We start from the raw sequence: 26,799 nt of genomic DNA, 5'->3' as shown, positions 1-26,799 counted from the left end.
TGCAAAATGCTCCTGGTGTATTTAGAAAACCCGTGGCCCTTTCCTGAGGCCCAGGGCTGAGGCAGGGGTGAGGCTCGGCCTCCCAGTGGCCGGCAGCACAGACAGCTGCCAGGTCCAAGTGCCCATCGAGGGTCAGGCCCTTATGTGAGGCTGAAGCCTGGGGAGAGCAGGCTGGAACCCCAGCCAGAGGAGCCCCGCCCGCCCCGGCTGGTCCTGAGCAGGGGCTGCAGGTCCTTCAGGGCCACTGCACATCTGGGGCGGGCCAGACCCTGGAGAGGGCAGAGACTGGTGGACAGTGCATCGTAGACTTGGATCACTGGAGGACGTTCTTGTTGAGTGTCCAGGAGGGAGGCCGCCGGGGCCTGAGGGCAGGGCTCTGGTTGTCTACTGGAGAGGCCTGGGACCCAGGGCCCCTGTTCCCTGGTGCTTCTGCCCCGTCTCCTTGCTCTGTTCCTCGCTCCTCTGCTCCTTGCTGTGCTCCTCGCTGTGCTCCTCGCTGTGCTTCTTGCTGTGCTCCTTGCTGTGCTCCTTGCTGTGCTCCTTGCTGTGCTCAGGCTCCCACTCCTCCGAGTGGCCGAGGTCTCCAGGCGAGTCGCACCTCTGGCCCACGCAGCCACACTCCTCCACTTCAGTGTAGCTGATGGCCCTGCGGGAGCCGTCGGCGCAGTGCAGCGTCACGTTCCTTGGAGACACCCGCAGCTCCTGACAGCACCGGCAGCTGTTCGGCGCCCCGCTGGCTTCCAGCGAGTACCTGTGGACGGGGCCGGCTCAGCACTGGCGCTGCCTATGGGCCGCCCGGCCCACGCGGCACCCGCACAACCACTGCTCTGGAGGCAGGTGGACAGCCTTTCACTGCGGCTCCATGTGCCAGTCACCGTGGCTCAATCCCAGCCCCCTGAGGCTCCCAACAACCACTTGTCCCACAAGCCATGAACAGGGACCCCTAGTCTGGGGTCTCAGTCAACAGAAGGGCAGGATTCCCCAGCCCAGCCCAGCCCCCCACCCAGCCGCAGGACCCTGCTGTCTGGGGTGGCAGTTACAGCCCCCCCCATTCCTGCCCCTTCACCACCACCTCATCCGCCTGCCCCGAGCCCTGGGGGGGACAGGCTGTGTCTTCCCCAACACTGCCTGCAGGAGCTCCTGGGCCTGACCAAGGTAGGGGCCCACGTACATGGAGGCGGTGTCCCCACATTTGCCCTGGCAGTAGGAGAGGCGCACAGGCTCGGGGGAGCTGCAGCCCTGCTGCTGGAGGACCTGGTGCTTGTGGTGCACGGAACAGCTGGACCCTGGGGAGGGACAGGATGCAGGAGGTGGGGCAGAGGGTCAGCCCCGGCGGGCGCTCCCGGCCTTCCTCCGGGCAGGCGGGAATCAGCACCCCGCCTTCCACCCCCACAGACACGCCCACTCACCGCTGGTTTTGCATAAGAGACAGCATCCGTCCTCACTCAAGCTAGCCTTGTCCTGTGCAGGCAAAGTGTGTCAGTGCTGGGGCAGCCCCCGTGGAAACGGGGAGCGGGACACAGGACAGGCTCAGACAGGCGTGGGCAGCGCCCCACGCAGGAGGCGGCGCCCCTGCCCCACCGCGCCAGGCTGCCCATGGCCGTCCCGTCCCGTCCAGGGTCTGGCCCTCCCGTGGCCCCTGTCAGCTCCGCTGGGCAGGGCAGGCTGCCGGGACTCACCACTGAGCAGCTGAGGGGGGGGCACTCCTTCCTTACGGTCGTCACCACGAGCACATCCCGCTGTTTCTCACACTTGTGTGTCACGCAGGGGCTGTCGGGGTCTGACCAGGACTCACCGGCCTGCAAGGAGGCCCGACCGGCAGGTGAGGGGCCATCCCCAGGGCCCTTGCTCCAGCAGGGGAGGGCGCAGCGTCTGTCTGCTAGCACCCAGACCCAGGGCCTCCGGAGGTCCCCCTGGCCTCTGCCCTGTGCGGGCCTTGCACTGACGGCTCTCCAGGGCCCCGGTGCGCCAGGACACTGCCCACCCAGCACCGCACCGTCCTGTGGGCTCATGGCCCTCTGGAGGGTGGGGCTGGCCCCGAGTCCTGGCCTCCCTGGAGCCCGCGGCCTGCCCTGCCCCAGAGTCACCCCAAGACCCCGAAGCCCTCGGGCTGGGCCCTGTGGCTACTACTCACAGGAACGAGGACGGCAGAGCTGTCGCTGACGTTCACGACACAGGCCACCGGCACACACGAGCCGCAGCACTGGCTGCCCTGCACCTGGTACTCGAAGCCCTGCAGGGAGGCACAGACGTGCGGCCTGAGCCCGGGCTGGGCGCTGCCAGGGGCGGGGGTGTGGGCACGGGCACTCACCACCTGGCAGTGGGTGTTGCAGATCTGGGTCTCACAGCTGATCACAAACGTGTCCGCCTGGGGGCCCCCGGGCACCTCACAGCGACAGGTTTCGCACAGGTTGGAAGAGACCACGGCGCCAGGCTGGGGGAGCCAGGGTGACCAGTGTGAGTGAGCCGCGGGGGGCTGGTGCCCCTGCCTCCAGGCCCGGCCCCGCCGGGCTGACTCGCCCCCCTGGGGCAACCCTCGGCAGTGCCCCCTCCCTGTCTCAGGGACAGACCCCCAAGGCTGCACCTCAGGGAGGTCACGAGCTCTCAAGGATCCGGCCAGGGAAACGGAGGTGGGGACCCCGTCACGGTCAGGGTATGGGCTGTGGGCTCTCCTGAAGTCCACCCAAGCCCCAGAGGCCTGGCACTGCCGGGGACCCCGCCTCGGGGAGAAGCTGGCCGGCCCAGGGCACCCCGCGCCCTGGAGGCCGCGGGGGTCTTGACCTCCGGCTGGTCCTTACCTGGTACGCAGTGCCGTTGACGCTGCAGACGGTCCAGCCTGCCCAGGGGAGACAAGCAGACCTGCAGGGCCACCCTCATCACCCAGCACCCCGCCCTCGCCTCCTGCTGCGCAACCGCTGCCCCCACCCGTCAGGACTGCGTCCCGGCCCCTGGACAACTGCTCGGTGACGGCCACCCCAGGGGCCCTGAGCCAGGACACTCACTGCAGCTTTGGCTAGGACAGCAAGCCCCCTCCTTGTGCGTCAGGATGGAGCGGGCGCCCTCGGGGCAGCCCACGGGCCGGGGGCAGTAACTGGTGTTGCAGGCTGCAGAGAGTGGACAGGAGGGGGCGTCAGGAGGCCTGCCTTCCGCTCTGCCTGTGTTCGCCCACCTCAGCCTGAGTGCTGAGCGCTGACCACCCAGTGGGCAGGTAGTGGGCTCTCAGCTGGGGCGGAGGAGACCCTGACCTCGTGGTATGCCCACACCCCCGAGCCTTCCCTCGGGAGGTCAGCAGATGGGGCCACACTGGGAGCGAGGAGGGGCAGCACCAGGACCTCGGGACCCTCAGGGCAAAGCCGGCCAGCCCTGAGCCAGTGCGTGCGTGACCCCCACACGCCCCAGACTTACCACAGTGGTACTGAGGACAACACTGCCCGGGCTGCGGGTCTGCAGGCTCAGGCGTGAAGCCGGGCTCGGGGCAGGCGGGGGGTGGCGGGCAGGCCTGATTCCGGCAGCGCATAGTCTGGGGGCTGCCCTCGCAGGTGCACTCCTGGCAGTCGATGTAAACAGTGTGGCCGGGCTGTAAGGGGAGGGACGTGTGAGCCCCAGCTGTCGGTCACCCGTCTGCCCCGGAGCAGCAGCAGCCAGCAGGAAGAGCAGGGAGCAGGCGGCTGAGGGCTGCTGGGGCGCCGTGGGGCCCACAGGGGCCGGGAGACAGGGACCGGGGAGCTGTGTGGGCGACTGGCCTCCCTCCTCGCCGCTCCCACCTTCACAGGGCAGGAGGGGCTCTCCATGGAGGACGGGGCACGGCCAGGCTGGGGCCGGCACCCACACTCTCCTACAGGGGCCTATGGGCACCCGCACATGGAAGCCTCCTGGGTCTTGCTGGGAAGGCTCTGCCCACCTCCCTGCCTCTCCTCTGAGCCTCTGGTGCAGAGAAGAAGCCCCCAGCCCCCAAGGGTGCTGTGCTCACCTCCACAGGCTCCCCGTGGGGCCCAAGACAACCTGCAAGGAGAGAGATGGAGGTCACGCTGGGCAGCCACAGCCCCCAACCCGTCAGGGGCAGACCTCATGCTGAGGGCCAGGGACCAGGGGCTGGGGTGGACCAGGCCATGGTGGAAAGCTCTGGAGTCTGGCTGAGCAGAGCAGACCCCGAGGGGGTCGTGGGATCCCAGCCCCGGGGACGTACTGGCGCAGTCGTCGGGCACGCAGACCTCCGAGCTCCTGCTGAACAGCGACCTGCCCTCTGGGCAGAAGCAGCCTTCAGTGAATGGAGCCTCTTCCCGAAGGACCCTGCGGGAGCAGGAGGTGAGCACGGCCGGCCCCCCAGGGCAGGGAGAGGCGGCTTGGGGGCTCCCGGGGGAAACGTGGGGTCCTGGAGGAAGAGGGCGGGCGCTTACGCAGCGTTGGTGCTGTGGTTGGTGTAGCAGTAGGAGGGGTTGGACGGGCCACAGGGCTGGTACACCTTGTCAGCAGGACAGGTGAAGGCTGCGAGGAGAGGGAAGCCACGCCTGAGGCTGGAGTGCACCAACAGAGCCCCGAGGCTCTGACCCTGGGCCCCCTCTGGCTGGGCTGTCTGGGCACCCTGTGCTGTGTGCTCTGCACCGCCCTCTCTATCAGAACCCACGACCGCCACCCCCTGCGCCAGGCGCTGTGATCTGGGTGCCCCCTCTTTTCTCTCCAGGAAACAAATGCACTCTGTTCTGGGCTCAGCCCTGCTCCTCCAGGAAGCCCACCCGGACCACCCAGTCCCACCAGTGGCCCAGCACATCTGGTCCCAGGCCACATGCTGATTGCCACTGCCCAGTGGGACGGGGGCTGTCTGAGGCCAGGGAAGGCACTCACGGCATGTGTGGTTGGTTTGGCCCCTCCAGTCGACGCAGACGCCATGAGACGCACAGAGCGAAGCGTACAGCTCCAGGCTAGAGCACATCACATCCGAGTGGGGCATGTGGCACTGGTCGAAGAGGCAGCCTTGGTAGTACGGCCATGGAGGGAGCACCGCGTGGCACAGCTCAAAGACCCTGCGGCACAGGGACACATGGGTCGTGGGGCAGGTCTGCAGTGGGGCTGCCAGGCTGCAGGCATTCGCTGGCGAAGGGCCCCACGGGAGGGAGCCGCCGGGTCGACCGTGTGCAGCGTGTCCCCGGCCCCTGGGGCGATCCGTGTGTGGCGGGGAGGGTGTCCAGCTGTACACAGCCTTTGCTTTCTGCAAATTCTCTGCTGGGCGCCCCCCTGCCCCGCTCACATGGGTGCTACCCGAGTGAGGACTTGTGCCCTGACCCACAGCGTGCTACCGGCCAGCCTTGCTGGGCTCTGCGCGTGGCGCTCCAGCTGCACGACTCTGCTTGGAGCCCAGGCTGGTCCCTCTCCCTCAGGAGTCCCTGCAGGCCCCCGTCTTCCTGTCACCCCAGAAACATGAGATCAGCAGGACTACTGCCCACCCAACCCCTGCCTCAGCCCCCGCCCCAGCCCGGGAGTCTCACTCGCTCAGAATGAGCTGGCAGATTGGTGATGGTGGGCACGGGGCGGCCGTGGTCCTGGGTATAATGGGCGTCGGGGGAGGCCCGTCACAGGATGGCTGGTCAGGAACGGTCACCTTCCAGTGGCTGGACATGTCAGAGCAGGAGGCCACCACTGCCCCCCCGGGCAGTCGACACTCGTCTTCCTGGTTGTTGGTGCAGGTGCCTGGGGCGTGGAGGCAGCAGTCAGGTGGCTGGGGACAGCAGTGACACCCAAGCCCTCCCTTGGGGCACAGTGTCCCCGAGCTGGGGGTCAGGACCCGATGTCCCCAGGCAGCTCTCCGGGGGCTACCATGGGACCGGCTCCCTGGCCTCTGTGTGCTTCCTTCTCCCTCCGGGAAGCCGGCCCCCAGGGCAGTTCCCAGGCAGGACGGACAGGTGTGGGCCTCAGGTGTGAGTCCTGTAGCAGGACCCCTGTGCAGCCAGAAAGCAGAATTGCCTGCGGGCCCCAGGCCACATGGGCAGCCTCACCCCCCGCCAAGAATGCAGCTCCTGGAGGGACGCACCAAGGCTGACCCTTGTCCCCTACTGGACACTCTCAGCTGCATTTAACGACCAGAGGGAGGACCCGAGCCCAGAGAGCCAGGGCGGGGCCGGGCCCGGCACTCACCACACTGTCCCTCTGTGTTGTTGGCGAACTTGCTGAAAGGCACCTCCACCGAGAAGATGAGGCCGCTGAACATGACCTGGACGCCGAGCTCAGGGATGGTCGCGTACATCTTGATGCCAGTCTGGGAGACGACGATGCCGTCCTTTTGGAAGCCGGGACTGACCACCTTCTCGTTGAAGATGATCTAGACGGGTGAGGCGGGAGGTAAGCCGCTGCCCAGCGCCTGCTGCCCACCCGGCACGCGCGAGCTGCCCGGGGTCCCCACCTCATTGGTCATCACCCCGTGGACTGGCTTGCGGGTCAGCACGACGCGGTCCTGCCGGTACTCGATGATGATGGACTGCGGGCAGGACAGCCTGTCCTCAGCGTCGCAGAAGTAGTTTTGGATGAGCACCCGGAAGTGCCCGAACACCGGCACGATCTGCTGCACCAGCACGTACGTGCAGTTGTCCAGGAATGTGTAGTAGGTGCCGTCGAAGGTGATGTAGTGGGGGTCGCCCCAGCCGCTGCACACACCTGCAGGCGTGAGGAGCCGCCTGACCGGAGCCCACACCCCAGGGCCCCAGAGGGCACGTGTGTCCCTGCGCCCAGGGGAGTGGCGGGCCCGCCCTGCGGTCAGCACCCGCGCCAGCGCCCTGTGCAGCAGCTGCAAGCGCCACCTGAGGGGCGGGACCAGACTCCCTCCCTCTTCACCCACCCCGCGCGGCCCCGGGGGCTCTGGGCTCGGGCAGGGTTCCGCTGGGCACCCCGGGAGGAGGCCGGGCACCATGACCTCTGCCCTGTTGCTGGGGGGTCCTTCCCAGGCCCGAGATCCTGTCCCGCCTTAGTGGAGCCCCCTTCTCTGCCCGCCCGCCTGCCGGGCTCACATTGACACTCGTAGTGGCTTAAGCAGCAGCCCTCGTCGTCAGCCACGCTCACGGGGGGGTAGCCGTTGGCGCAGGTCAGCTCCTTCACCGCTGGGCACTGGCGCGGCCTCACAGTGATGACCCCGTTGCCCTTGCAGGTGGCCTGAGAGCAGTTGGGCATGGCCCAGGTCTCGCCTTCCTGCGGAGGAAGGACAGCTGCAGGGCCTCGCCCCCGACACGGCGCCGACCCTCAGGGCTCAGAGCTGGCCTGGGCCTCCCCGGAGAGAGAAACCAGCAGGGGCACCGGGGTTGGGACCGGCACCCCCACCCGACTGTTCCCTCCGCATCCCCACTGGAGGGAGGGTCTCTGAGTGGGTGCAGGTTGCCCCCTCCCCACTCTGCCCAGTTGCAACTGCTCCCCACGTGCGGACTACCCGGACCCCGCTCCTTGGCTGTCGACCCTGCCCAGAGCACCCCCGCCTGCTCTGGCCCCCTTATCAGAAAGCAGAGTCTGAACCCTGGACCCCACGCCCTGGCATCCCAGTCCAGAAGTTCTGGGCGACCAGAAACGGCCTCTCCCCATGGGCAGCCTGAATCGGTCCGGGAGGCACCGACCCCCACGCACACGTGACGCCACGGCCTAATGGGGAAGGCGCGGGGGGGGGCCCCGCATGCGCCCCTGAGCCCAGGGGCGGCAGGAAAGGTGGGATTACCGTCCTCGGGGGCACTGCATTTGGGCATCCCTTCGGAGGCACCGACGTAGACGGGGAGGACCGTGGTGGGGAGGTGGTCGGGGGAAGAGACGGTGTGCTGGTGGGACAGGTGTGGTCAGTCCGCCTGACCACATGGCAGTCCAGGCTGCACACGGCGTAATAGCAGTGGTCGGAGAGGTCGGTCTGCTGGTAAATGATGGACCCTGCAAGACAAAGGGACAGGCGGTCCAGGCAGAGCAGGGGACCCAGCAGGAGGGGCTCAGGCTGGTGGTCAGCTCGGCGGCTGGCCCGGCAGGTGGCCTTCACTCAGATATGAAGGGCATATCCTCAGTGACAGCTACTTCTGACCCCGTCCACAGCCCCAAGCCCGGTCACAGAACAGGGGACCCCTCCCCTCCCCTCACACAGTAGCTCTGAGAACAGGACAGCAGCCAGCAGGGTCAGCACACACCAGACACCGTGGACAGGAGCCACGTACCCGCAGGGTAGAAACTGCCGGACACGCTGCAGTAGCACGTTGTGGTGGAGGGCTCCGTGGGGCTGGGCGGTGTCACCGAGGACACCATGGAGGTGGACTCTGGGGACAGAGGAGTCTTGGATAAAGTCACAGAGGGGGTCACAGAAGGGACAGGGCAGCCTTCTGGGGGCTCACAGCACAGCACTCGGATCTGGTAGTTGAAGCACGTCGTGAACGGGCCGCTCTGGTCCCGGTTCCGGCACACCAGGCCCACTTTGGGGTTGCACTGCACCACCTGGCCCAGCTCGGCGATGCTGACCTCCGGGCGGCTCTCCGCTCGGCACTCCAGGCGGGCGATGTGCTCGGGTCGGTGGCAGATCTTCTCTCCTCTTCTGGTGATGTTGCTGTAGGTTTCAGAGTCTCCTCCATCGGGCCCAGGGGAGGGGACGTCCACATCGAACCACCTGGTCCACGTGCACTGTGGCCGGCAGGTGGTGGCCCCGGATGTGGAGTAGGGAGTCCCAGGTGTAGGGACAGGGGTCGTGCTGGTCGTCGGAGAGGAGGGGGGGCCGGTTGTCCGCGCGGAGGTCGTGCTGGTCGTCGGAGAGGAGGGGGGGCCGGTTGTCCGCGCGGAGGTCGTGCTGGTCGTCGGAGAGGAGGCGGGGCCGGTTGTCCGCGCGGAGGTCGTGCTGGTCGTCGGAGAGGAGGGGGGGCCGGTTGTCCGCGCGGAGGTCGTGCTGGTCGTCGGAGAGGAGGGGGGGCCGGTTGTCCGCGCGGAGGTCGTGCTGGTCGTCGGAGAGGAGGGGGGGCCGGTTGTCCGCGCGGAGGTCGTGCTGGTCGTCGGAGAGGAGGGGGTGCCGGTTGTCCGCGCGGAGGTCGTGCTGGTCGTCGGAGAGGAGGGGGTGCCGGTTGTCCGCGCGGAGGTCGTGCTGGTCGTCGGAGAGGAGGGGGTGCCGGTTGTCCGCGCGGAGGTCGTGCTGGTCGTCGGAGAGGAGGGGGTGCCGGTTGTCCGCGCGGAGGTCGTGCTGGTCGTCGGAGAGGAGGGGGGGCCGGTTGTCCGCGCGGAGGTCGTGCTGGTCGTCGGAGAGGAGGGGGGGCCGGTTGTCCGCGCGGAGGTCGTGCTGGTCGTCGGAGAGGAGGGGGTGCCGGTTGTCCGCGCGGAGGTCGTGCTGGTCGTCGGAGAGGAGGCGGGGCCGGTTGTCAGCGCGGAGGTCGTGCTGGTCGTCGGAGAGGAGGGGGGGCCGGTTGTACGCGCGGAGGTCGTGCTGGTCGTCGGAGAGGAGGGGGGGCCGGTTGTCCGCGCGGAGGTCGTGCTGGTCGTCGGAGAGGAGGCGGGGCCGGTTGTCAGCGCGGAGGTCGTGCTGGTCGTCGGAGAGGAGGCGGGGCCGGTTGTCAGCGCGGAGGTCGTGCTGGTCGTCGGAGAGGAGGGGGGGCCGGTTGTCCGCGCGGAGGTCGTGCTGGTCGTCGGAGAGGAGGGGGGGCCGGTTGTCCGCGCGGAGGTCGTGCTGGTCGTCGGAGAGGAGGGGGGGCCGGTTGTCCGCGCGGAGGTCGTGCTGGTCGTCGGAGAGGAGGGGGGGCCGGTTGTCCGCGCGGAGGTCGTGCTGGTCGTCGGAGAGGAGGGGGGGCCGGTTGTCCGCGCGGAGGTCGTGCTGGTCGTCGGAGAGGAGGGGGGGCCGGTTGTCCGCGCGGAGGTCGTGCTGGTCGTCGGAGAGGAGGGGGGGCCGGTTGTCCGCGCGGAGGTCGTGCTGGTCGTCGGAGAGGAGGGGGGGCCGGTTGTCAGCGCGGAGGTCGTGCTGGTCGTCGGAGAGGAGGGGGGGCCGGTTGTCCGCGCGGAGGTCGTGCTGGTCGTCGGAGAGGAGGGGGTGCCGGTTGTCCGCGCGGAGGTCGTGCTGGTCGTCGGAGAGGAGGGGGGGCCGGTTGTCCGCGCGGAGGTCGTGCTGGTCGTCGGAGAGGAGGGGGTGCCGGTTGTCCGCGCGGAGGTCGTGCTGGTCGTCGGAGAGGAGGGGGGGCCGGTTGTCCGCGCGGAGGTCGTGCTGGTCGTCGGAGAGGAGGGGGGGCCGGTTGTCCGCGCGGAGGTCGTGCTGGTCGTCGGAGAGGAGGGGGGGCCGGTTGTCAGCGCGGAGGTCGTGCTGGTCGTCGGAGAGGAGGGGGGGCCGGTTGTCCGCGCGGAGGTCGTGCTGGTCGTCGGAGAGGAGGGGGGGCCGGTTGTCAGCGCGGAGGTCGTGCTGGTCGTCGGAGAGGAGGGGGGGCCGGTTGTCCGCGCGGAGGTCGTGCTGGTCGTCGGAGAGGAGGGGGGGCCGGTTGTCCGCGCGGAGGTCGTGCTGGTCGTCGGAGAGGAGGGGGGGCCGGTTGTCCGCGCGGAGGTCGTGCTGGTCGTCGGAGAGGAGGGGGTGCCGGTTGTCCGCGCGGAGGTCGTGCTGGTCGTCGGAGAGGAGGGGGGGCCGGTTGTCCGCGCGGAGGTCGTGCTGGTCGTCGGAGAGGAGGGGGGGCCGGTTGTCCGCGCGGAGGTCGTGCTGGTCCTCGGAGAGGAGGCGGGGCTGGTCCCAGGTGGGGAGGGCTCATGTGTGCTGGGGGTGACCCTGCTTGCTGGGGACACGGGTGGGGAGCCGGTGCTGCTGTGGAGAGTGGAAGGTGAGGGCAGGACAGTGGTCCAGGCAGTGCTGGTTTCGCGTGTGGTCCAGTGCGTGGCCCCGGGCGTGGTGAAGGGGGAGGTGTTTGTCGTGCACACATTCACCACCTCACAGCACAGGATCCGGATTTCATAGTTGTAGCAAATTGGGGGCAGCTGGTCCTCGTTGCGGCATATCAGCCCCACCGTCTTGTCACAGATCAGGTCCTGCCCCAGTTCCTGCAGCGGGGTGTTCGGGAAACGCTCTGCCCTGCACTGCACGTTCCTGGGATTTGCGCAGAATTTATATCCTTTGGATCTCAGATTCTGAAAAGTGTCAAAATCTCCACTCTTTCTCCCTGATCCAGGATAGCTGCCATCAATCCACTCAGTCCAAGTGCATGATTCTCGCAGACAGTTGTCGCTGGATGTCAATGTGCCAGGGGGAATGGAGGTCCCCGGGGCTGTGGTCGGCACAGAGGTTGTGGTTGAAACTGTTGAAACTGACATTGGGCTGGAAGTCGAGAGGGTTCTTTTTACAGGTGTAGTGGGACCTGGGATAGGTGTAGTGGAACCTGGGATAGGTGTAGTGGAACCTGGGGCAGGTGTGGTGGAACCTGGGACAGGTGTGGTACCTGGGGCAGGTGTAGTGGAAACTGGGGCAGGTGTAGTGGAACCTGGGGCAGGTGTGGTGGTACCTGGGACAGGTGTGGTGGTACCTGGGGCATGTGTGGTGGTACCTGGGGCAGGTGTGGTGGAACCTGGGACAGGTGTGGTACCTGGGGCAGGTGTAGTGGAACCTGGGGCAAGTGTAGTGGAACCTGGGACAGATGTGGTGGTACCTGGGGCAGGTGTGGTGGTACCTGGGACAGGTGTGGTGGTACCTGGGGCAGGTGTGGTGGAACCTGGGACAGGTGTGGTACCTGGGGCAGGTGTAGTGGAACCTGGGGGAGGTGTAGTGGAACCTGGGGCAGGTGTGGTGGTACCTGGGACAGGTGTGGTGGTACCTGGGGCAGGTGTGGTGGTACCTGGGGCAGGTGTGGTGGAACCTGGGGGAGGTGTGGTGGTACCTGGGGGAGGTGTGGTGGAACCTGGGGCAGGTGTGGTGGAACCTGGGGGAGGTGTGGTGGAACCTGGGGCAGGTGTGGTGGTACCTGGGCCAGGTGTGGTGGAACCTGGGGGAGGTGTGGTGGAACCTGGGGCAGGTGTGGTGGAACCTGGGGGAGGTGTGGTGGAACCTGGGGCAGGTGTGGTGGTACCTGGGACAGGTGTGGTGGTACCTGGGCCAGGTGTGGTGGAACCTGGGGCAGGTGTGGTGGTACCTGGGACAGGTGTGGTGGAACCTGGGGCAGGTGTGGTGGAACCTGGGCCAGGTGTGGTGGTACCTGGGCCAGGTGTGGTGGAACCTGGGGCAGGTGTGGTGGAACCTGGGGCAGGTGTGGTGGTACCTGGGACAGGTGTGGTGGTACCTGGGCCAGGTGTGGTGGAACCTGGGGCAGGTGTGGTGGAACCTGGGGGAGGTGTGGTGGAACCTGGGGCAGGTGTGGTGGTACCTGGGGCAGGTGTGGTGGAACCTGGGGCAGGTGTGTTGCTAGTCGTGGAGACAGTGGTTAGGCCAGTTGTGGTGATGGGGGCTGAGGAAGAAGTGTTCCCTGAGGGCACTGAGGTGGTCCTGCTGGTCCCGGTGTCAGCTGTCCTGGAGGTGACAGGAGAGGTGGTGCTGCTGAGGGTGCAGTCCTCGGGGGAGCAGCACAGGATCCTGATCTGGTAGTTTTCACAGAGCCCGGAAGCCTGGTCCCTGTTGTAGCAAGTCAGCCCCACCTGCGGGCTGCACTCCACGTGCTGCCCCAGGACTTGGAGTGGCACCCCAGCGGCGCCCTCGGCCCGGCACTCCACCTGCCTCGGTGCTCGGCAAACCTGGTACCCGTGGGCACGGAGGTTCTCCAGTGTGTCGAAGTCCCCGCTGTCTGTGCCGCGTCCCGGACGGCTGACGTCCAGCCACTGTGACCACTGGCACTGCTGCTCACAGCCCGGGGTGGGCGAGGTGGTGGCTACTGAAGACAGCGTTCTCGGGGACGTGCCCGGGGCGGTGGATGGGGTGCTGCTCGGGGTGTGTGCCGTGCTCTCGGTAGGGCTGGGGTGCGTGCCAGGTGGAGGCGTTGGGCCCAGGACTGAGGGCAAGAGACAGCGGAAAGGCCGGGCGTCAGGACACGGCTCCCCAAGTCCTTGAGGCCACCCCGCCCTGCCTCTTCCGTCAGCTGCCTGGAGGCCTCACCACGTCTGTCTGCCTGTGTGTCTCCGCCCACGACAGGAGCCGGGGGAGGCCCCGGGGCCCTGGGCCATGTGGCTGTGCCGCTCATCGCAGCTGAGCCAGGAGGCGAGCTGGGCTCACTTAAGGGAAGCCTGTTCCCCAGAATCTGCACGTGTGGCCCCAAAAGCCAAAGGGACAGGGGCTCTTCGACGTTTGGGGAAGCTCTGGTACGGCCCCTAGATGCCCCGGAAGAGGGTAAAGCCTCGAGGCGCCTGGCACGTGCACGACGGAAGAAGACTGGATGGCAGTGCACCTGGGCAGGGGCTCCCAGGTGGTCCTCGCCCTGGGGGCCGGCCTGAGGAGCCTCTGCTCGCAGCCCCTGCCCCGTGCTGGGAGCCTCAGCCCTGAGAGCACGACTGAGGGCGTGGGTCCTGCCAGGGAGCCTGGAGGAGGCTGGCCCTTCCCGGCTGCGGGGAGGCTGGCCGTCCCGGCCCCTTCCTCACTCCCAGGCAAGGGGCAGCCCTGCCTGGTACCCAGTGCGTCTGCCTTACCGAGCGTCGTAGAGAAGGAGAAGGTGGTTTGCGGGGTGGGGGAGGTAGAGCTGCAGGCGTAGACCCTCCTCTCGATGGTGCCGTTGGCCCCGCAGCGGGCGGAGATGCAGCCCCCCGTGCCGTCTGCCGTGTGGTAGATGATGTCCCCGGGACGGAAGTGCTGGCCGCCGTAGGTGCAGACACAGGCTGAGGGGAGCAGGGAGCTGGCGGTCAGGGGCTGGGGGGCAGGCGGGGACCCGGGACCCCAGACGAGGAGGGCCACCCCTGCTCACCGTCCGAGTCATAGGTGCAGCGCACGCCGCTCTCAGTGCAAATGCTGGCAACAGAAGAAAGCAGGTGAGTCTGGGGGCGTAGGGCAAGCCCCGTGCCGGGGCGGGCAGGCCAGTGGGGTCACACCCCGTCAGGGGGCCCCTCCAGTCAGTGACCAGAGGAGGCCGGTTCCAGCATGGCCAGAGAGTCCCTCGGGCCTTCTGACGGCCACTTCCTCTCAAGGGTGTCTGTCTTGGGGATCCTCGGTGGGTGTCACGTTTCAGCTTCCCCTCTGCCCCCTTCCTTCACCCCCCAGCCTCATCCTGCAGCAACGAAGCTCCTCGGTGGACCCCACAGCAAACCCAGGCTGGAGGGCTCCTCCCGGCCCTCAAGGGAGGAGGCCCTCCTGGGAGGTGGCTGGTGGGGCCTTTCCCCAACGGCAGGGGGCCGGGAGAACCCCCCACGTGCTCCAGGCTCCTCTCAGCTCCAGCCAAGGACTCACCAGGAGTGGCAGTTCTCATCCGAGGGCACGGCTGAGCCAGGCCGGTAGGACTTGCCCTGGACGCGGCAGGGCGGCGGTGGGGGTGGGGTCGGGCAGGACGCCACACACTGCATCTGGTCCTCGTCAAAGATGGGGGCCTCTGGTGGGCACTTGGGGTAGCAGCCTGTGGGCCAGAGAGGCCTGAGTCCCAGCCAGACGAACTGCGCGTCACCTGACCCCCCACCTCCCGCCTCCACTCAGTGCCCAGCCCTGGACGTCGCCCACAACGCTGCGGGGGGCTCAAGGCTACAGCTGCACAGGCACCACGGGGGGTCAGAGGACCCCCAGGACAGACCCCGCACCCCCGGGCCCCTGGGCCGCCCCTCCCAGCCAGCAGGGCAGCAGCCCACCTTCCAGGCCGTGCACGCCGTGCAGGCACTGGCCGCTGGGGTTCCGGCAGGTCTTCAGGCAGGGGGCGCCGCAGGGAAGGTAGTGCCACTCGCACTGGCCCTGGGGGTTGTAGTAGTCGCAGAAGAGGGCTGCGGGGAGGGGGCAGGGGGCTCAGGGCCAGGCGCGAGTGCCGCCCTTGGAGGACAGCCTGGGGGCTCCCCGTGCCCCAATCCTTGACCACGAGCCGTTCTAAAGACGCATCCCTCCCCTGTGCCTGTGGACGTGGCCTCGGGGGCGTGGGGTCTGCGGGCCACAGGGGGCGGCAAGGAGCGTGGTCAGCGGGCTTCTCACGGACGCGGCACCTTGAGGCGGGGGACTTCAGCTGGAGCTGCCCCCCAGCTCCGCCCCCTCCGCCCGGCTCCGCAGGTTTGGGGGAGCTCAGCAGATCCCCTTCAAGCCCTCCCACCCCTCCTGCATTCAGCACAGCTCTCGTCACTGCCTGTGTCCCCGTCCTGCCCTAATGGACGCGTCCGTGGGCACTCACGGCAGATGTCCGGGGTCCGCCAGGACACGCACACGCCCGCTTCGTGGCAGGCCCGGGCGTAGGCGGCCACGGCCGTGCAGAAGCACTCGCAGTCGCCCCCAGAGTCACAGGCGCAGGCGTCGCTCACGCAGGCCTCGTAGTACCTGGCCGGCTCCACCTGCGGAGAAGAGGCTTCAGGCGCCGGGCCCACCCTCCCATGGCTCTCGGGGACTGGCGTGGCTTGATGTCGGCCTGGGCCAATTTCCCTGGAGCTCAGGTCCCACGTGGCCGGCCAGACAGGTGGCCCCAGAGGGTGGCAAGGAGCCACTGGGCCCCCACCCTGTCCCTTCCTCCCCAGGGGCCCGGAGGAGTGCCCCACGTACGTGGGCATGGCAGGCGCTGAAGGCGTCCCCGCTGATGATGCTGCACTGCTTCTGGGCCCAGGACTTGCGGTACGGATTGGCCGTACAGGGGTCCTTGGGGTCCTGGGCGTCCGGGCAGGACGGGGAGAATTTCCAGCTGTTGCCAAACTCCAGCACGTCGCCCACCACGGACTGGCTCCGCGTGGTGAGGTCGTTGAGGGCGTTGTCATCAAAGTTCCCGCACAGCCCGCAGACCCTCCCCTGTGGACGCAGAGACGGGGGCTCAGGCTCAGGGCCCTGCGACCCCATTCACCCCCACCCATGGGGCCCACAGCTTCCCCAGAGCAGCCCCACCGGGCGCCCAAGTCTCTCTGGAGGCGAGGGCACGGGGGAGACAGCACAGTGGGCTACGAGCTGTAACCCCGAGCCGGGCTCGGGTCCTGACCCGACACCGGGGAGCGTGGCCCTGCGAGGGAAGAGCATCTCCGCGGGCGAGAGCGAGCTGAGAGCGAGCTGGGGCGGCTGGGCCAGTGCCTGCACCCCTAAAGGACAGGGGGCATGTGGACGCAGACACAGAGTGAAGACAGTAACGGGAGGCAGAGGTTGGGGTGACGGGGTGACCGGGGCCGCGGGAGCTGGAGGAGGCGGGAGGAACCCTCCCCCAGAGCCTTGGGAGGGAATCCGGCCCCAGGACACCTCGACTGGACTTCCGGTGTCCAGAGCTGTGAGAGCAGGGGGCCAGCAGTCTGTGGCGGCTCCTGCTGCCGCTCTGTCCCTCCCTGTCTGTCTGTCTCCCTCTCTGCCTCTGTCTTTCTCTCCGTCTCTGTCTCTCCCCGACTGCACCCCTGCTCCCAGCCGACCCTGGGCCTGGGGTGAGGGCGGCGGCCTCCCAGGGGGCCCACCTTGAACTCGGGGCTGAGTATTAGGAAGATGCTGGTCTTCTTGTCCCACAACAGCACCAGGCCGACCTCCGTGTCCACCACCAGGTAGATGCCCATCTGGCGGATGGAGAAGGGCGGCTGCTGCCCCGGGTCCTTCTCGATCACCTCCGCTTTGCCGTCACTCAGCTTCAGCTCGTAGCTCTGTGTGGGGCAGGGCCAGTGAGGCTCTGGATGGGGACCCTGCCACCTCCCGAGTCGGCCCGCGGCCCCACGGCCCCTGTCCTGGGAGTACAGCCTTCCCAGGGGCTCCCCCCGGGCCCCACTCACCCCCAGGAAGACTTTGATGGCCTTGGAGCAGGTGGTCCCCGTGGTGCCACAGGGGATGTTCTCAGTGACGACACGGAAGCCGTCCTGAGCACTGCTGTTCCCGCCGCAGTGGTCCTGTGGGGGGGGGAGGAGGGCTGTCCCAGGGGCGAGGCCAGGGGCAGGGTGGGGGGTGTCTAGGAGGGGCTGACCGCGCACCGTACCTGGGCCAGCGTGTACGCGCAGTCCCCGCTGAAGCTGTAGCGCTGCCCATCGAAGGTGAGATAGTGGCCGTCCCCATACACTGCGCAGGTGGCCAGGCAGGGCTCGTCCGTGCACTGCCACATCCTGCTTTTACAGGTGCTGGGGAGGGACAGGGCACTCAGCAGGCCAAAGCCTCCCTCCCTGAGGCTCCAGGGGCCTGCCCGGGTGTGGGCGGCCTCGCTGGCGGGGTGCCGCCTCCTGCTCCCGGGGCCCGCCCCCCAGGCTGGGGCTCTGAGCCCTGAGGCGTACCAGGTGTTGCAGCCCACCCGGATGGTCTGGCCTGCCCGGTAGCTGGCTTCGTTGTGCACGCAGGGGCAGTCGGACGCAGGGATGCAGCCGCCTTCGCCGTCGGCCACCAGCCCGTTGGGACACACGCAGCCGGGCACGCACTGGGGGCTGTACTGTGAGGTGGGGCAGACTCCACTCAGTGGGCCTGGGTGGGCTGGAGGCTGGGGGGGGGGCCACAGGGACAGCGGGCCCGGCAGCCCTCAGGCAGGGTCCTCTTAGGGCCCACCTGGTGGGCCTCTTCACAGGAGCCCACGAGGCCCGAGCAGGTGTGGGGTCATCGGGGCACTTACACAGTCCATGTCCAGCGTGTGGCAGCTCTTCTGACAGCCGGCCCCTGCGGCCCCTGCGGCCCCGGGCGTGGCGTTGCGGCAGTCCAAGTAGATCATGGGGGAGGCACAGGCTGGGGAGGGAGGGGGCATCAGGGGACCACCGGGCTGGCTCTGAGGGGCGTGTCTCCTGACGGTGGAGGCTGCCGCCCTGGGGCGGGCGTGTGCGTGTGCGTGTGCCGCCGTGCGGTGCGCCCTCTTGTGGAGCCCAGAGGGCGCAGACCAGGCGCGGCAGAGAAGCGGGGCAGCGGCCACTAGCCTCGCCGACTTGGGGGCGTCTAAGCCCCCACACCCCCACGGCCCATAGCTTCACGCGCAGGTCACCGAGAGCCCCTCCCCCCATCCCTGGGCTCACCTGGAGCCGAGGAGTGGCCTCCGATGCAGGCCAGCGTGCCCTGGGTGCAGGAGCTGCAAGGGGAGGGCGGTCAGAGGGCCTCCCCAGCTGGCCCGCCCCACCCGCTCGGCGGCGGCTCTTACCAGATGACCCCGCTCTCATGCAGCGACTCCCCGTTGGGAACCATCGAGCCCCCGTGGTAGCAGGGACAGCTGGTGGCCGGCACACACTTGCCCGTGTCGTCCAGGAAGGTGTCATGGGGGCAGGTACAGCCGTCCACAGGGACGAAGCTGACGCTGCAGGTGACGTCCTCGTCGCTCCGGGCCCGGCAGGTGGGCTGGCAGGTGCTGATGTGGTAGTGGTAGGTCATCGACTCGGGACAGGTGGCCGTGGGCTTTGCTGCAGAATGCCAGGAAGGGGCAGCACTCAGGACAGAGCCAGCGGCCATCGCCCGGGACCCTGGCTCCCCTGTCCCCGCCAGGCCCATGGTCCTAGCTGGGGTCCTGGGGGCCCTGGCCTGGGCGCTCCGTGGACTGTGAGCTTGACTGTGAGGACAGGGGCCCCTGGAGCATCCACCGCAGGGCCCGCCCTGCTCCCCGCGCACTCACTGCACGCGCCGTCCCGCCAGCCGCTCAGCAGCACGCCCCTGGCAGCGCAGGCCCACACGTAGGAGGACAGGGCAGCGCACATGCAGTCCTCACTCTTCTCACAGTTGCACGTGTCGAACATGCAGTTCTAGGAGGATGTCAGGGGTTCAGGACGTCAGGGAGCCCAGCCCCCCAGCAGTGAGCAGCCCCTGATCTGCCGGAGCTCCTGCCTCTCCAGGACCTCTCCCTAAACGTCCCTCAGCAGAAATTGCACAGCGCGTCTTGGAGCCAAACCCCCTGCTGGGCAGAGGCACTGGGAGGACCAGGGCCCCTCATCTCTGTGACCCAACGGTCCAGCCCTCTGTGGTCAGCCTCGGACACCAGAATATCGCAGCTGCCACTGGTTTCTCACTTATGCCCCGGGCCGGTGGGCTATGCGCTCTCTGGGGGACCCTCAGGCCGGCTGCAGGAACCTCGCCGTGAGCCAGCGAGTGAGTGAGTGAATGGGGGCGAGGGGAACAGAGCCAGAGAGACCAAATAGCCCAGACCCTGCTGCCACAGCCCTGGGGACCCTGAGGGTGGCCGCACGGCCCAGGGAGGGGGCAGGTGGGTGGCATTACCGAGTAGTAGGTGCTGGGGCTCACAGAGGCGTGGCACCGGGCGAAGGGGCCGTGGGGGTCGGTCAGCTGCGAGCACCAGTGCTGAGCGTACTTCTCTGTGGACAGAGGAGGAGGGACGGTCAGCGGGGCTGGACAGGCATGTCAGACGGGCGCTCCCTCCAGGTGAGCAGACTTCCTTTCACCCCGCGCTCCTGACGGCCCGTCTAAAGCACTACGCCAGGCATGAGCAGGTCTGAGGCTCCTTCCCGAGCGCCCCCAGCCTGGTGGCGGGCACGGGGAGGGTGGGCCTCACTCCCTGACCCCCCCAGCACCCTGCTCCTCCGGGACCCACTCAGCCAGGGCACTGCGTGTTGGCGGGTCTGCTGGTTTACCACCTGACCTGCCCCTTTGGGCCGGGGTGGACAGCCAGAGCCCACACCCAGACCTCTGGCCCAGGGGGCCCTGGCACCAGGCGGGCCAGCGGGGCTCGCGGACACACGTACCGTTCTCCACGCTGAAGGCGCAGGGGTCCTCGAAGCTGTTCTTGACATTGGGGCAGGCGGCCTGGGTCTTCCAGGTGTTGGCGAAGGCGGCGGCCGTGCCCTCCACCACGCCGCTGATGGTCCGGAAGTCGTCCGCCTGGTTCTGGTTGAAGTTCCCACACAGGCCTGGGGGCGGGAGGGCAGTATGAGGCCCCTGTGTCCCCCAGCCACGGAGGGCGGGCTCTGGTGGCCAGGGCAATGACCCTCTTACCGCAGGTCTGCCCCCGGAGCTCGGGCGCCAGCCTCACGTACACCTGCATGAGGGGCACCAGCTGGATGTCCAGCTGCAGGCCCAGCTGGGTCTGGGCGATGATGAAGAAAGTGGAGGGTCTGAAGAGCGTGACGTTGGCTGCGGACACAAGGGCCAGGTGTCAGTGGGGTGCGAGGGGCCGGACCCTCGAGGGGTGACCAGGGCAGGCGGGCTTACCTGCGGAGACAGGCAGCTGGCTGTAGATCTGGTTCACAAACACCTCCCCGCTGGCCTTGACCACGATGACCTGGAGAAGCACACAGTGGGGGTCAGGACGGGCCCCCCAGGGCCGTGCCCAGGTCTGGGCTCTACAGAGGAGGGCTGACGGCCCGGCCGCCGGCTCAGCCTGCTTGTCTGCGCTTTCTGCAGGCACTGGACACCCACTGATCATGTGAACAAAACAAAGATTTACTAAAATAAAGACGTCGACTGCAGCGGAGAGGCGTCCTGGGCCTCCCGGGCGCGTGGAGGCCCAGTGCCCGTCCCTGCGCTGCTCCCTGTTGGGGACGGTCGCGCAGAGGACCCGCAAGAGGTGGAGGCGGGAGTTGGTGGGAGGGTCCTTGGGCCGTGCCCGGGCCACCTGCTGCCCATGGCGGACCGGGGGCTTGGGCGAAGTTCACCCCAGCCCCGGGGTCTGCACTCACCGTGTGCCCCGAGCCCAGGCTCAGTGTCAGGCTTTTCAGGCAGTTCTCATTGTCGGTCAGTCCGCATCTGCGCAGCTCGGCCAGCACGGTGAAGGTGCTGCTGTCACAGGGCTGGGAACACAGGTCCTCCCTCAACGCTCAGCCCCACTCCGGCCTTCCTCCCCCTACTCCACCCACCTGTAAACCCCACAGGCCACGCCCAGAGCGGGGGTGGTTTCTTGGGGGACTCAGCATAGGGACCCCCAGGCGCGGCACCAACACGCAGCCCAGGTCCAGGGAGGACGCATGGACCCACGGCTGGAGGCCGCCTGAAGGCCACCCTGTCCGGGGTGAGGCCAGGGCGCATACCTTGGTCAGCACGTAGCTGCAGTCCCCGTGAACCGTGTACTGCCTCTCGTCAAAGGTGGAGAAGTGTGCGCCCCCCAGCACCAAGCAAGTGCCGGGGCATGGCACCTCCCGGCAGCTCCACCGGCCTCCAGAGCAGGTGCTGAGAGCAAGGAGGGGCCGCGTGTGGGCCAGCCCCCGGAGCAACCCACCCCCACTCCGAGACGGCAGGCAGACGGGCGTCTCACCAGTGCCCCGCCCCACATCACCACATAGGACTGGAGCCCATCAGCGCCTGCCTGGGGAGCTGCTGGCCCCTGCCCGGCGCCCTCAGTGGGAGAGGGTGGGCAGCACCTGGGCCACAGTCCCTGAGGGCTGTCCCAGGGCACGTCCACGAGGACCAGAGGGCAGGGGCCATCCCAGGGCATGTCCACGAGGACCAGAGGGCAGGGGCCATCCCAGGGCACGTCCACGAGGACCAGAGGGCAGGGGCCCAGGGTCCTACCAGTTGGCACAGTCTGTGGAGTAGCCGGTCCCTGGGGCATAGGTGGCCCCATTGTACACACAGGAGCACTGGGACACCGGGATGCAGCCAGTGTGGCCGATGTCATCCAGCACCATCCCTGCAGAGGCAGGCAAGCATGTGGCAGGTGCCGGGCTGTGTCCACTGCGTGAGTGTGGAGGGGACCGGCCCTCTGCCCATGGTGGCCCTGCCCTACAGGGGTTCCTCAGACCCAGGGGCCCAGGACATCTCCAGCCGGCACAGAGGGGCCGTCCTTCTCGAACACTCAGAACACATCTGTGTGATTCACGGGGTGGGGGGATGCTCACCCTTGGGGCAGAAGCAGCCGGCGATGCAGTGGTCCTCGCAGAGCTGGGAGTGCCCGGGGTTGGAGCAGGTGTCCACGCAGGGCGAGCCACACTCGTGGAACTGCATGTTCCGGGGGCACGTCTGGGCTGCAGGGAGGAGGTCGGGGTCCACGTCACACCCAGCCCTTGCTTCCAGCCCCAGGCAGGACAGCACGACGGGGCCAGGACCCCAGGGCACTCACGGCAGAGGAGGGGGCCCCGCCAGTCCAGGGGCAGCCCCCCGGCGTGGGCGCACTGGCGGGAGTACTCGGCGAGGGTGTGGCAGGCGCAGCTGGTCAGGTTGGCCTGCTGACAGTGGCAGAGGTCGTGCCGGCAGGCGTCCAGGTAGCCGCTGGCATTGACCAGGGCGCTGCAGCCCGAGAGCAGCCCGCCGCTCAGCATCTCCTCGCAGACATCCTGGAGCAAAGCCGGGGCGCAGGCTCAGCCAAGGCTCGGGGACGTCCCCCGGTTCACGGCCACCTCCCGGCTCGGCCTGGGCTGTGGGAGCAGGACCCCCCACCACGACCCCTGTTCGCTCTGGGACTTACAGAGCCGGTCAAGCAGTTCGTCAGGGGCTCTGGGACAGGGTCCTGACACTGCTCCACTGGGCCATCCACCTTCTGGAGGTTTCCAAACTCGATGGGCGTCAGCTTGACATCTGCCAGAAGCACAACGCCAGGCTGTTTGCAGATCCCAGTGCCCCTCGCCACGTCCACCACCCCCGTCCACACCGCCGGGGGGAGCAGCGGCTATGCAGGACAGTAGGGGAGCCTGGAGATGATAGGAGGAACCCCCAGGTGTTCGGGGCCACGTAGCAGCGCACTGAGACCTGTTAACTGACGCTCGGGGCCGGCACGCAGCCTAGTGGGCTGGAGAGTGACCCCGAGCCCTGGCCACTGGGTGCTTGGCAGGCTTCCCATAAGGCAGCTCCTATGGGTGGGCTTTGTGTGGGGCTCATGGGCCTGGCAGAGGGGACCCCGGGATCAGGGCTGTGGCAGGTGTGGGTCCCATGAAAGGCCACTGCTTGGTGGCAAAGTTTCGAGAACCAAGAAGCAGTGACAGGGTCTTGTTGGAGCAGGTCAGTTTCAGGAGAGGGTGTGGACAGGCACTGAGAACAGGAGGACCCAGAGGAGGCCGCTGCCCTGCTGAGAGCAGACAGTGGCAGGATGGGGTGTGGGTGTGTGCACGCTGTGTGTGCTGGGGCGTGCAGGAGTCTGTGCACCTGTGTGTGCGTGGGTGGGTGTGCATGCTAGACCGCGAGTGTGTGGGTGCGTGCACATGTGTTAGGATTTGGCCATCTGGCTTGGGGTTCTGAAAGGCAGCCCTCCAGGAGCACTGCAGAGGGAGCCCGGGGCAGGTGGGGTGCCTCGCCGCAGGGCTTACTGTGGGAGAAGAGCTCGTTGACGACTGGGACGCCATTGAAGTCTCCGCAGAGCCCACAGGTCTGGTTGGCGTACTTGGCGTCCAGCTCCAGCTGCAATAAGAGAATGAGTCAGACTCCAGCGGGGCAAGGATGCGCAGGGACAGAAGAGGGTCCCAAGGAGAGAGGGGCTGGGGCGCCCCAGGGAGGACCCTCCCCACTAGCTCCACAAAGCTATGAACCCAAGCAGGGTCATCTTGGAGGAAAAGCCCCACAGATGCAGGGTCTCCATCTGGGGATGTGGACCCTGGGGCTCCGTTAGCATCTGGGGCCCCATCCTCACTGCCACCGTGGGGGCGGGTCCTGGCCTTCCCTCCCAGGGGAAGCTGCCGCGCTGGAGGTGCACTCCCGTCCCCCGCCCCCTGCCCCCCGTCCCCGGCCTCACCAGGAGGCTGTCGTCCCGGTTCCACATGAAGACCAGGCCCAGCCTGGCTGCCACCTTCACGTAGCTGCTGCTCTGGTCAATGAGGACACCCGACTGGCCGAAGGGCAGCTGGACCCTGTGGAGAGAGGGCCCCGCTGAGGCTCCGAGGGCACCAGAGGATGGATGACAAAGTCTGGACCCCAGGCAGGGAGGGCCCCTCAGTCACACTCGTGATGCGGTCACCATGCCCGCAGACGACGCCAGCGGGCACGCGGTGGGTGAGAGCCTGGCCCCCGGGGGGGCAGGTGGCTGAGCACAGGGGCCGGGGGCACCACGCCCCGCGCCCCTCCCCCGCCCGCCCGGAAGCGCCCCTCCCCCCCCCGCCCCAGGCGCAGACTCACGGGCGGCCGTTGACCCGGGCGGAGCTCTTGCTCAGCTCGACCACCAGGCCGTCCAGCTTCATGGTGACCCTGCTGGGCGCGGTGTCATTGGGCCCTGGGCCGCGGCGGAGCTGGATGTTGAAGTCCTCGTAGGCGGCCCCGCAGTGCGCGGAGAAGACGTAGTTGCACAGGCCGGGGAAGCGGAAGAGGTCGCCGTCGAAGGTCTTGTAGTGGAAGTCGCCCCAGGTGCTGCACACCCGCCCGCCGTGCGCCGCATTCAGGGCTGCGGGTCAAACAAAGCAGGGCCTTTCTAGGGGCGCCCAAGTCTGGGACACCCTGCTGTCCGTGGCCCAGGACACCCCGGAGCCCCGGCCGTCCTGGAACTCGGGCCCTTGTCCACCCAGAAAGCTGCCCCCTGCCGGCCCCGAGGCCTGACGGAGAGAGAGCTCGGCCAGCGCAGGCCCCCCCCCCCCCGCCCAGCCTCACGCGATCTCACCTCGCACCACGGGGGGGGTCCTCAGAGGCGGGTGGACAGTCACCATGCCGAGGGGGTCTCCTGTGGAAACAGGGGTGCAGTGATGCACAGCCCCACCCCTACCGCCCACACACAGCTCAGCCCCACAGCCGACGCCTTGGATTGGCCGTTCCAAGACCGCTGGGTCCCCAGGCAGCTCCGGATTCTGCCGCGTGAGCCGCCTCCCTGCCAGTGTGAACGCAGAGCCGTGGAGGCCTCTGCAGCCCATGCAGCGGGGGACGCTGGAGGCTGGCGGCTCCCAGAGCCCTGTGGCCCGGAGCACTCCTTGCGCCGGGGGCTCCTCACTCCCGAAAGCTCAGAAATGCCTGGATCAGCGTCAGCAGCCCCAGACAAGCCCTTGGCGCCAAGGCCAGGCACAGGGGAGCCCCTCCGGGGAAACGCGAACTGAGGCTGGCTGGGTCTGTCCCCGAGGCCTCCCCTTGCCATGCGGGGCTGCCGTCGCCCAGCCGGCCTCTCCGGAAGCATCAGGAGTTAACCGGGGAGCGAGGAGGACTTGCTGTGAGCCCTGCTGGCAGCCTCGATGGGGAGACAGCAAGCAGCCTGCAGGGGGCCGCCAGGTTCTGACCCCCCAGGTGATAGCTATTGGGAGGCACCCAAAGCTGTGACCCCTCAAGGGCTCTCTGTGGGCCGGGGCGGGGGCTCTGGCACGTGGGGAGGAGACTCACCGCCAGGCCCGTGGCGGGCACGAGGGAGGTCCTGGTTCTCAGAGCCGTCGTGGGCATGGCCTGTGGGAAGAGGAGAGGGCGCTGGGCCGGAGCCGGCCAAAGGGCAGTCACGTCCCCTCAGAGGGAGTGCACGGAGGAACAGTGGGTCTCTCTGCGCCGACTGGGGTGCTGGGGCATCTCATCCCCGCACACGCACATCTGAGGTTGCCCCGGCTCTCCGCTGAGCCAAACTCCCTTGACCACCCCCGCAGGTGGACCCCGTGAGCACTCGGGGCGTCCTGGGCCCTGAGCCGGTTTCTCTGGGGCCCTTCCTTCATTCACTGCTCGTTCATGCTCACTGAGCGTCCACCCGGGCTGGGCCCTGGGCCCTTGCCAGGCACGTGGAGGGACAGAAGGCAGCACTGCCCTGGGCAGCAGCCGGCCCCCTGAGGGAGCAGAGAGTCGAGGACGCCACTTGTCCAAAGAGAGCCAGGGCTCCGGAGGGAAACTCCGAGCAGGATAGGGACCTGGGACCAAGAGTGGGGACAAAGCTGCTCCCGAAATGGGGTGCTCTGGGCCACGGGGAGGGGCTCAGCGCGCTGGAGGCCACCAAAGGAAGCTGAATTCTGGGGTCCTCAGAGGCCTTTCCAAAGGGGCAGAACGTCACCAGAGCTGGCCAGACGGTGCCCAGCCCAGCCCCGGGCCCTGCAGGGGAGGACCAGACCCTCCTCTGGAGGAGGGGGAGGAGGGGGAGCCGATCGTCACTCACAGGTGTTTCATCCCCCTCACCCCCCCAGGGACAACCTGGCTTCATCCCTGAAGCCAAGGGGACACCCAGAGGGCCAGAGGGAGAGCCTCCTGGTTCTGGGACTGTCCAGCAGCAGGGGGAGGCTGGGGATCGGCGTGTGGGAGCCACATGGGGCCATGGGGACCTTGGCAGACCACGTCGTGGTCCCCAAGCTGCCGAGCGCTCAGGGCCTGCCCTGATGTTCAAGCCTGGGAGCCACCCAACCCCAGTCCGGGGCCAGCCCTCCCCTGGGGAGCAGAGGCTGGGAGGCGCAGGCCCAAGTAGGAGGGGACCTCAGAGGGCCACGGGGACCATAGGCCGCCCCCATTGCCCCCATCACCCCCATCGCCCTGTGAGCCTCACCATCACACCCTCCACCCAAGACTGAGCCCCCAGGAGCCCCTCACGGAGGCCCCCACAGGGAAAGTGAGCTGGTAAACAGGGGGTGTTGGAGGGGTGGTCCCAGGGGCTGGTCGGACGCTCAGAGGGCCGAGGGTCTGCTCAGGGTGGCAGGCTGCAGAGGGCAGTGAGCAGCAGAGAAGCACACGGGGACCAGACCCAGCTCGGGGGAGCAGCCCGGCCTCAGAAGCCCCTAACCCCCACGGGGACCCCTGCAGCCCCCGAAGGCCCCTCCCCGACCCCATGAGCTGGAACCTGCTGGGGCGGGGGCCGAGCTGGAAGAGCCAATCACGGCTTGACCAGAGCCCAGGACAAGGCCTCTGAGCCGCCCGCTCCCCCCGAGACCGGGGCCACCCTAGGACTTCAGGGAGCCCCAGGGTCTCCAGGCCGCGGTCCGGGCCGGCCCGGGAGAGCCGGCGTGAGCCTCACCTGTGTGCTGGGTGCAGGCCAGGGCCAGAGCCAGTGCCCAGAGCACGGCCAGCCTCCTCCGGCCGACACCCATGGTGTGTGAGGCGGGAAG

The 26,799-nt window shown here is 68.1% G+C and overlaps 1 protein-coding gene across 1 annotated transcript; it reads right to left on the bottom strand.

Annotated features, from left to right (window-relative positions):
• MUC5AC (mucin 5AC, oligomeric mucus/gel-forming) lies at positions 1-26,799 on the bottom strand. Its single transcript, XM_074371380.1, has 50 exons — positions 26,709-26,799; positions 25,115-25,174; positions 24,411-24,470; positions 23,936-24,197; positions 23,556-23,670; positions 23,134-23,224; positions 22,299-22,408; positions 21,954-22,167; positions 21,733-21,858; positions 21,407-21,524; positions 20,926-21,064; positions 20,578-20,688; positions 20,111-20,180; positions 19,895-20,032; positions 19,645-19,809; positions 19,163-19,257; positions 18,564-18,690; positions 18,099-18,354; positions 17,977-18,029; positions 17,586-17,695; positions 17,257-17,408; positions 16,968-17,106; positions 16,768-16,881; positions 16,462-16,641; positions 15,581-15,820; positions 15,219-15,375; positions 14,695-14,823; positions 14,306-14,468; positions 13,827-13,870; positions 13,555-13,740; positions 10,739-12,923; positions 8,166-8,689; positions 7,688-7,890; positions 6,996-7,173; positions 6,395-6,645; positions 6,130-6,313; positions 5,484-5,685; positions 4,843-5,021; positions 4,398-4,485; positions 4,187-4,290; positions 3,971-4,002; positions 3,406-3,577; positions 3,003-3,104; positions 2,799-2,836; positions 2,312-2,434; positions 2,135-2,233; positions 1,680-1,799; positions 1,410-1,461; positions 1,172-1,286; positions 1-751 (listed from the first exon to the last, which is right to left on the bottom strand). Exons 1-50 carry the CDS (start codon positions 26,779-26,781, stop codon positions 385-387), a joined length of 9,315 nt encoding a protein of 3,104 aa, XP_074227481.1. The 5' UTR covers positions 26,782-26,799; the 3' UTR covers positions 1-384.

This window comes from Camelus bactrianus, chromosome 10, assembly GCF_048773025.1.
Source record: "Camelus bactrianus isolate YW-2024 breed Bactrian camel chromosome 10, ASM4877302v1, whole genome shotgun sequence".
In the NCBI taxonomy this organism is placed as follows: domain Eukaryota; kingdom Metazoa; phylum Chordata; class Mammalia; order Artiodactyla; family Camelidae; genus Camelus; species Camelus bactrianus.
This window is presented reverse-complemented; position numbering and strand designations above follow the sequence as displayed.

Coding starts and splice junctions, on each gene's coding strand:
- MUC5AC (XM_074371380.1), bottom strand. CDS start 26,781: ATGGGTGTCGGCCGGAGGAGGCTGGCCGTGCTCTGGGCACTGGCTCTG. Junction 7,891..8,165: donor CGGCAGTTTCTACCCTGCGG/GTACGTGGCTCC, acceptor TTTGTCTTGCAG/GGTCCATCATTTACCAGCAG. Junction 4,003..4,186: donor CGTGCCCGACGACTGCGCCA/GTACGTCCCCGG, acceptor CTCTCCTTGCAG/GTTGTCTTGGGCCCCACGGG.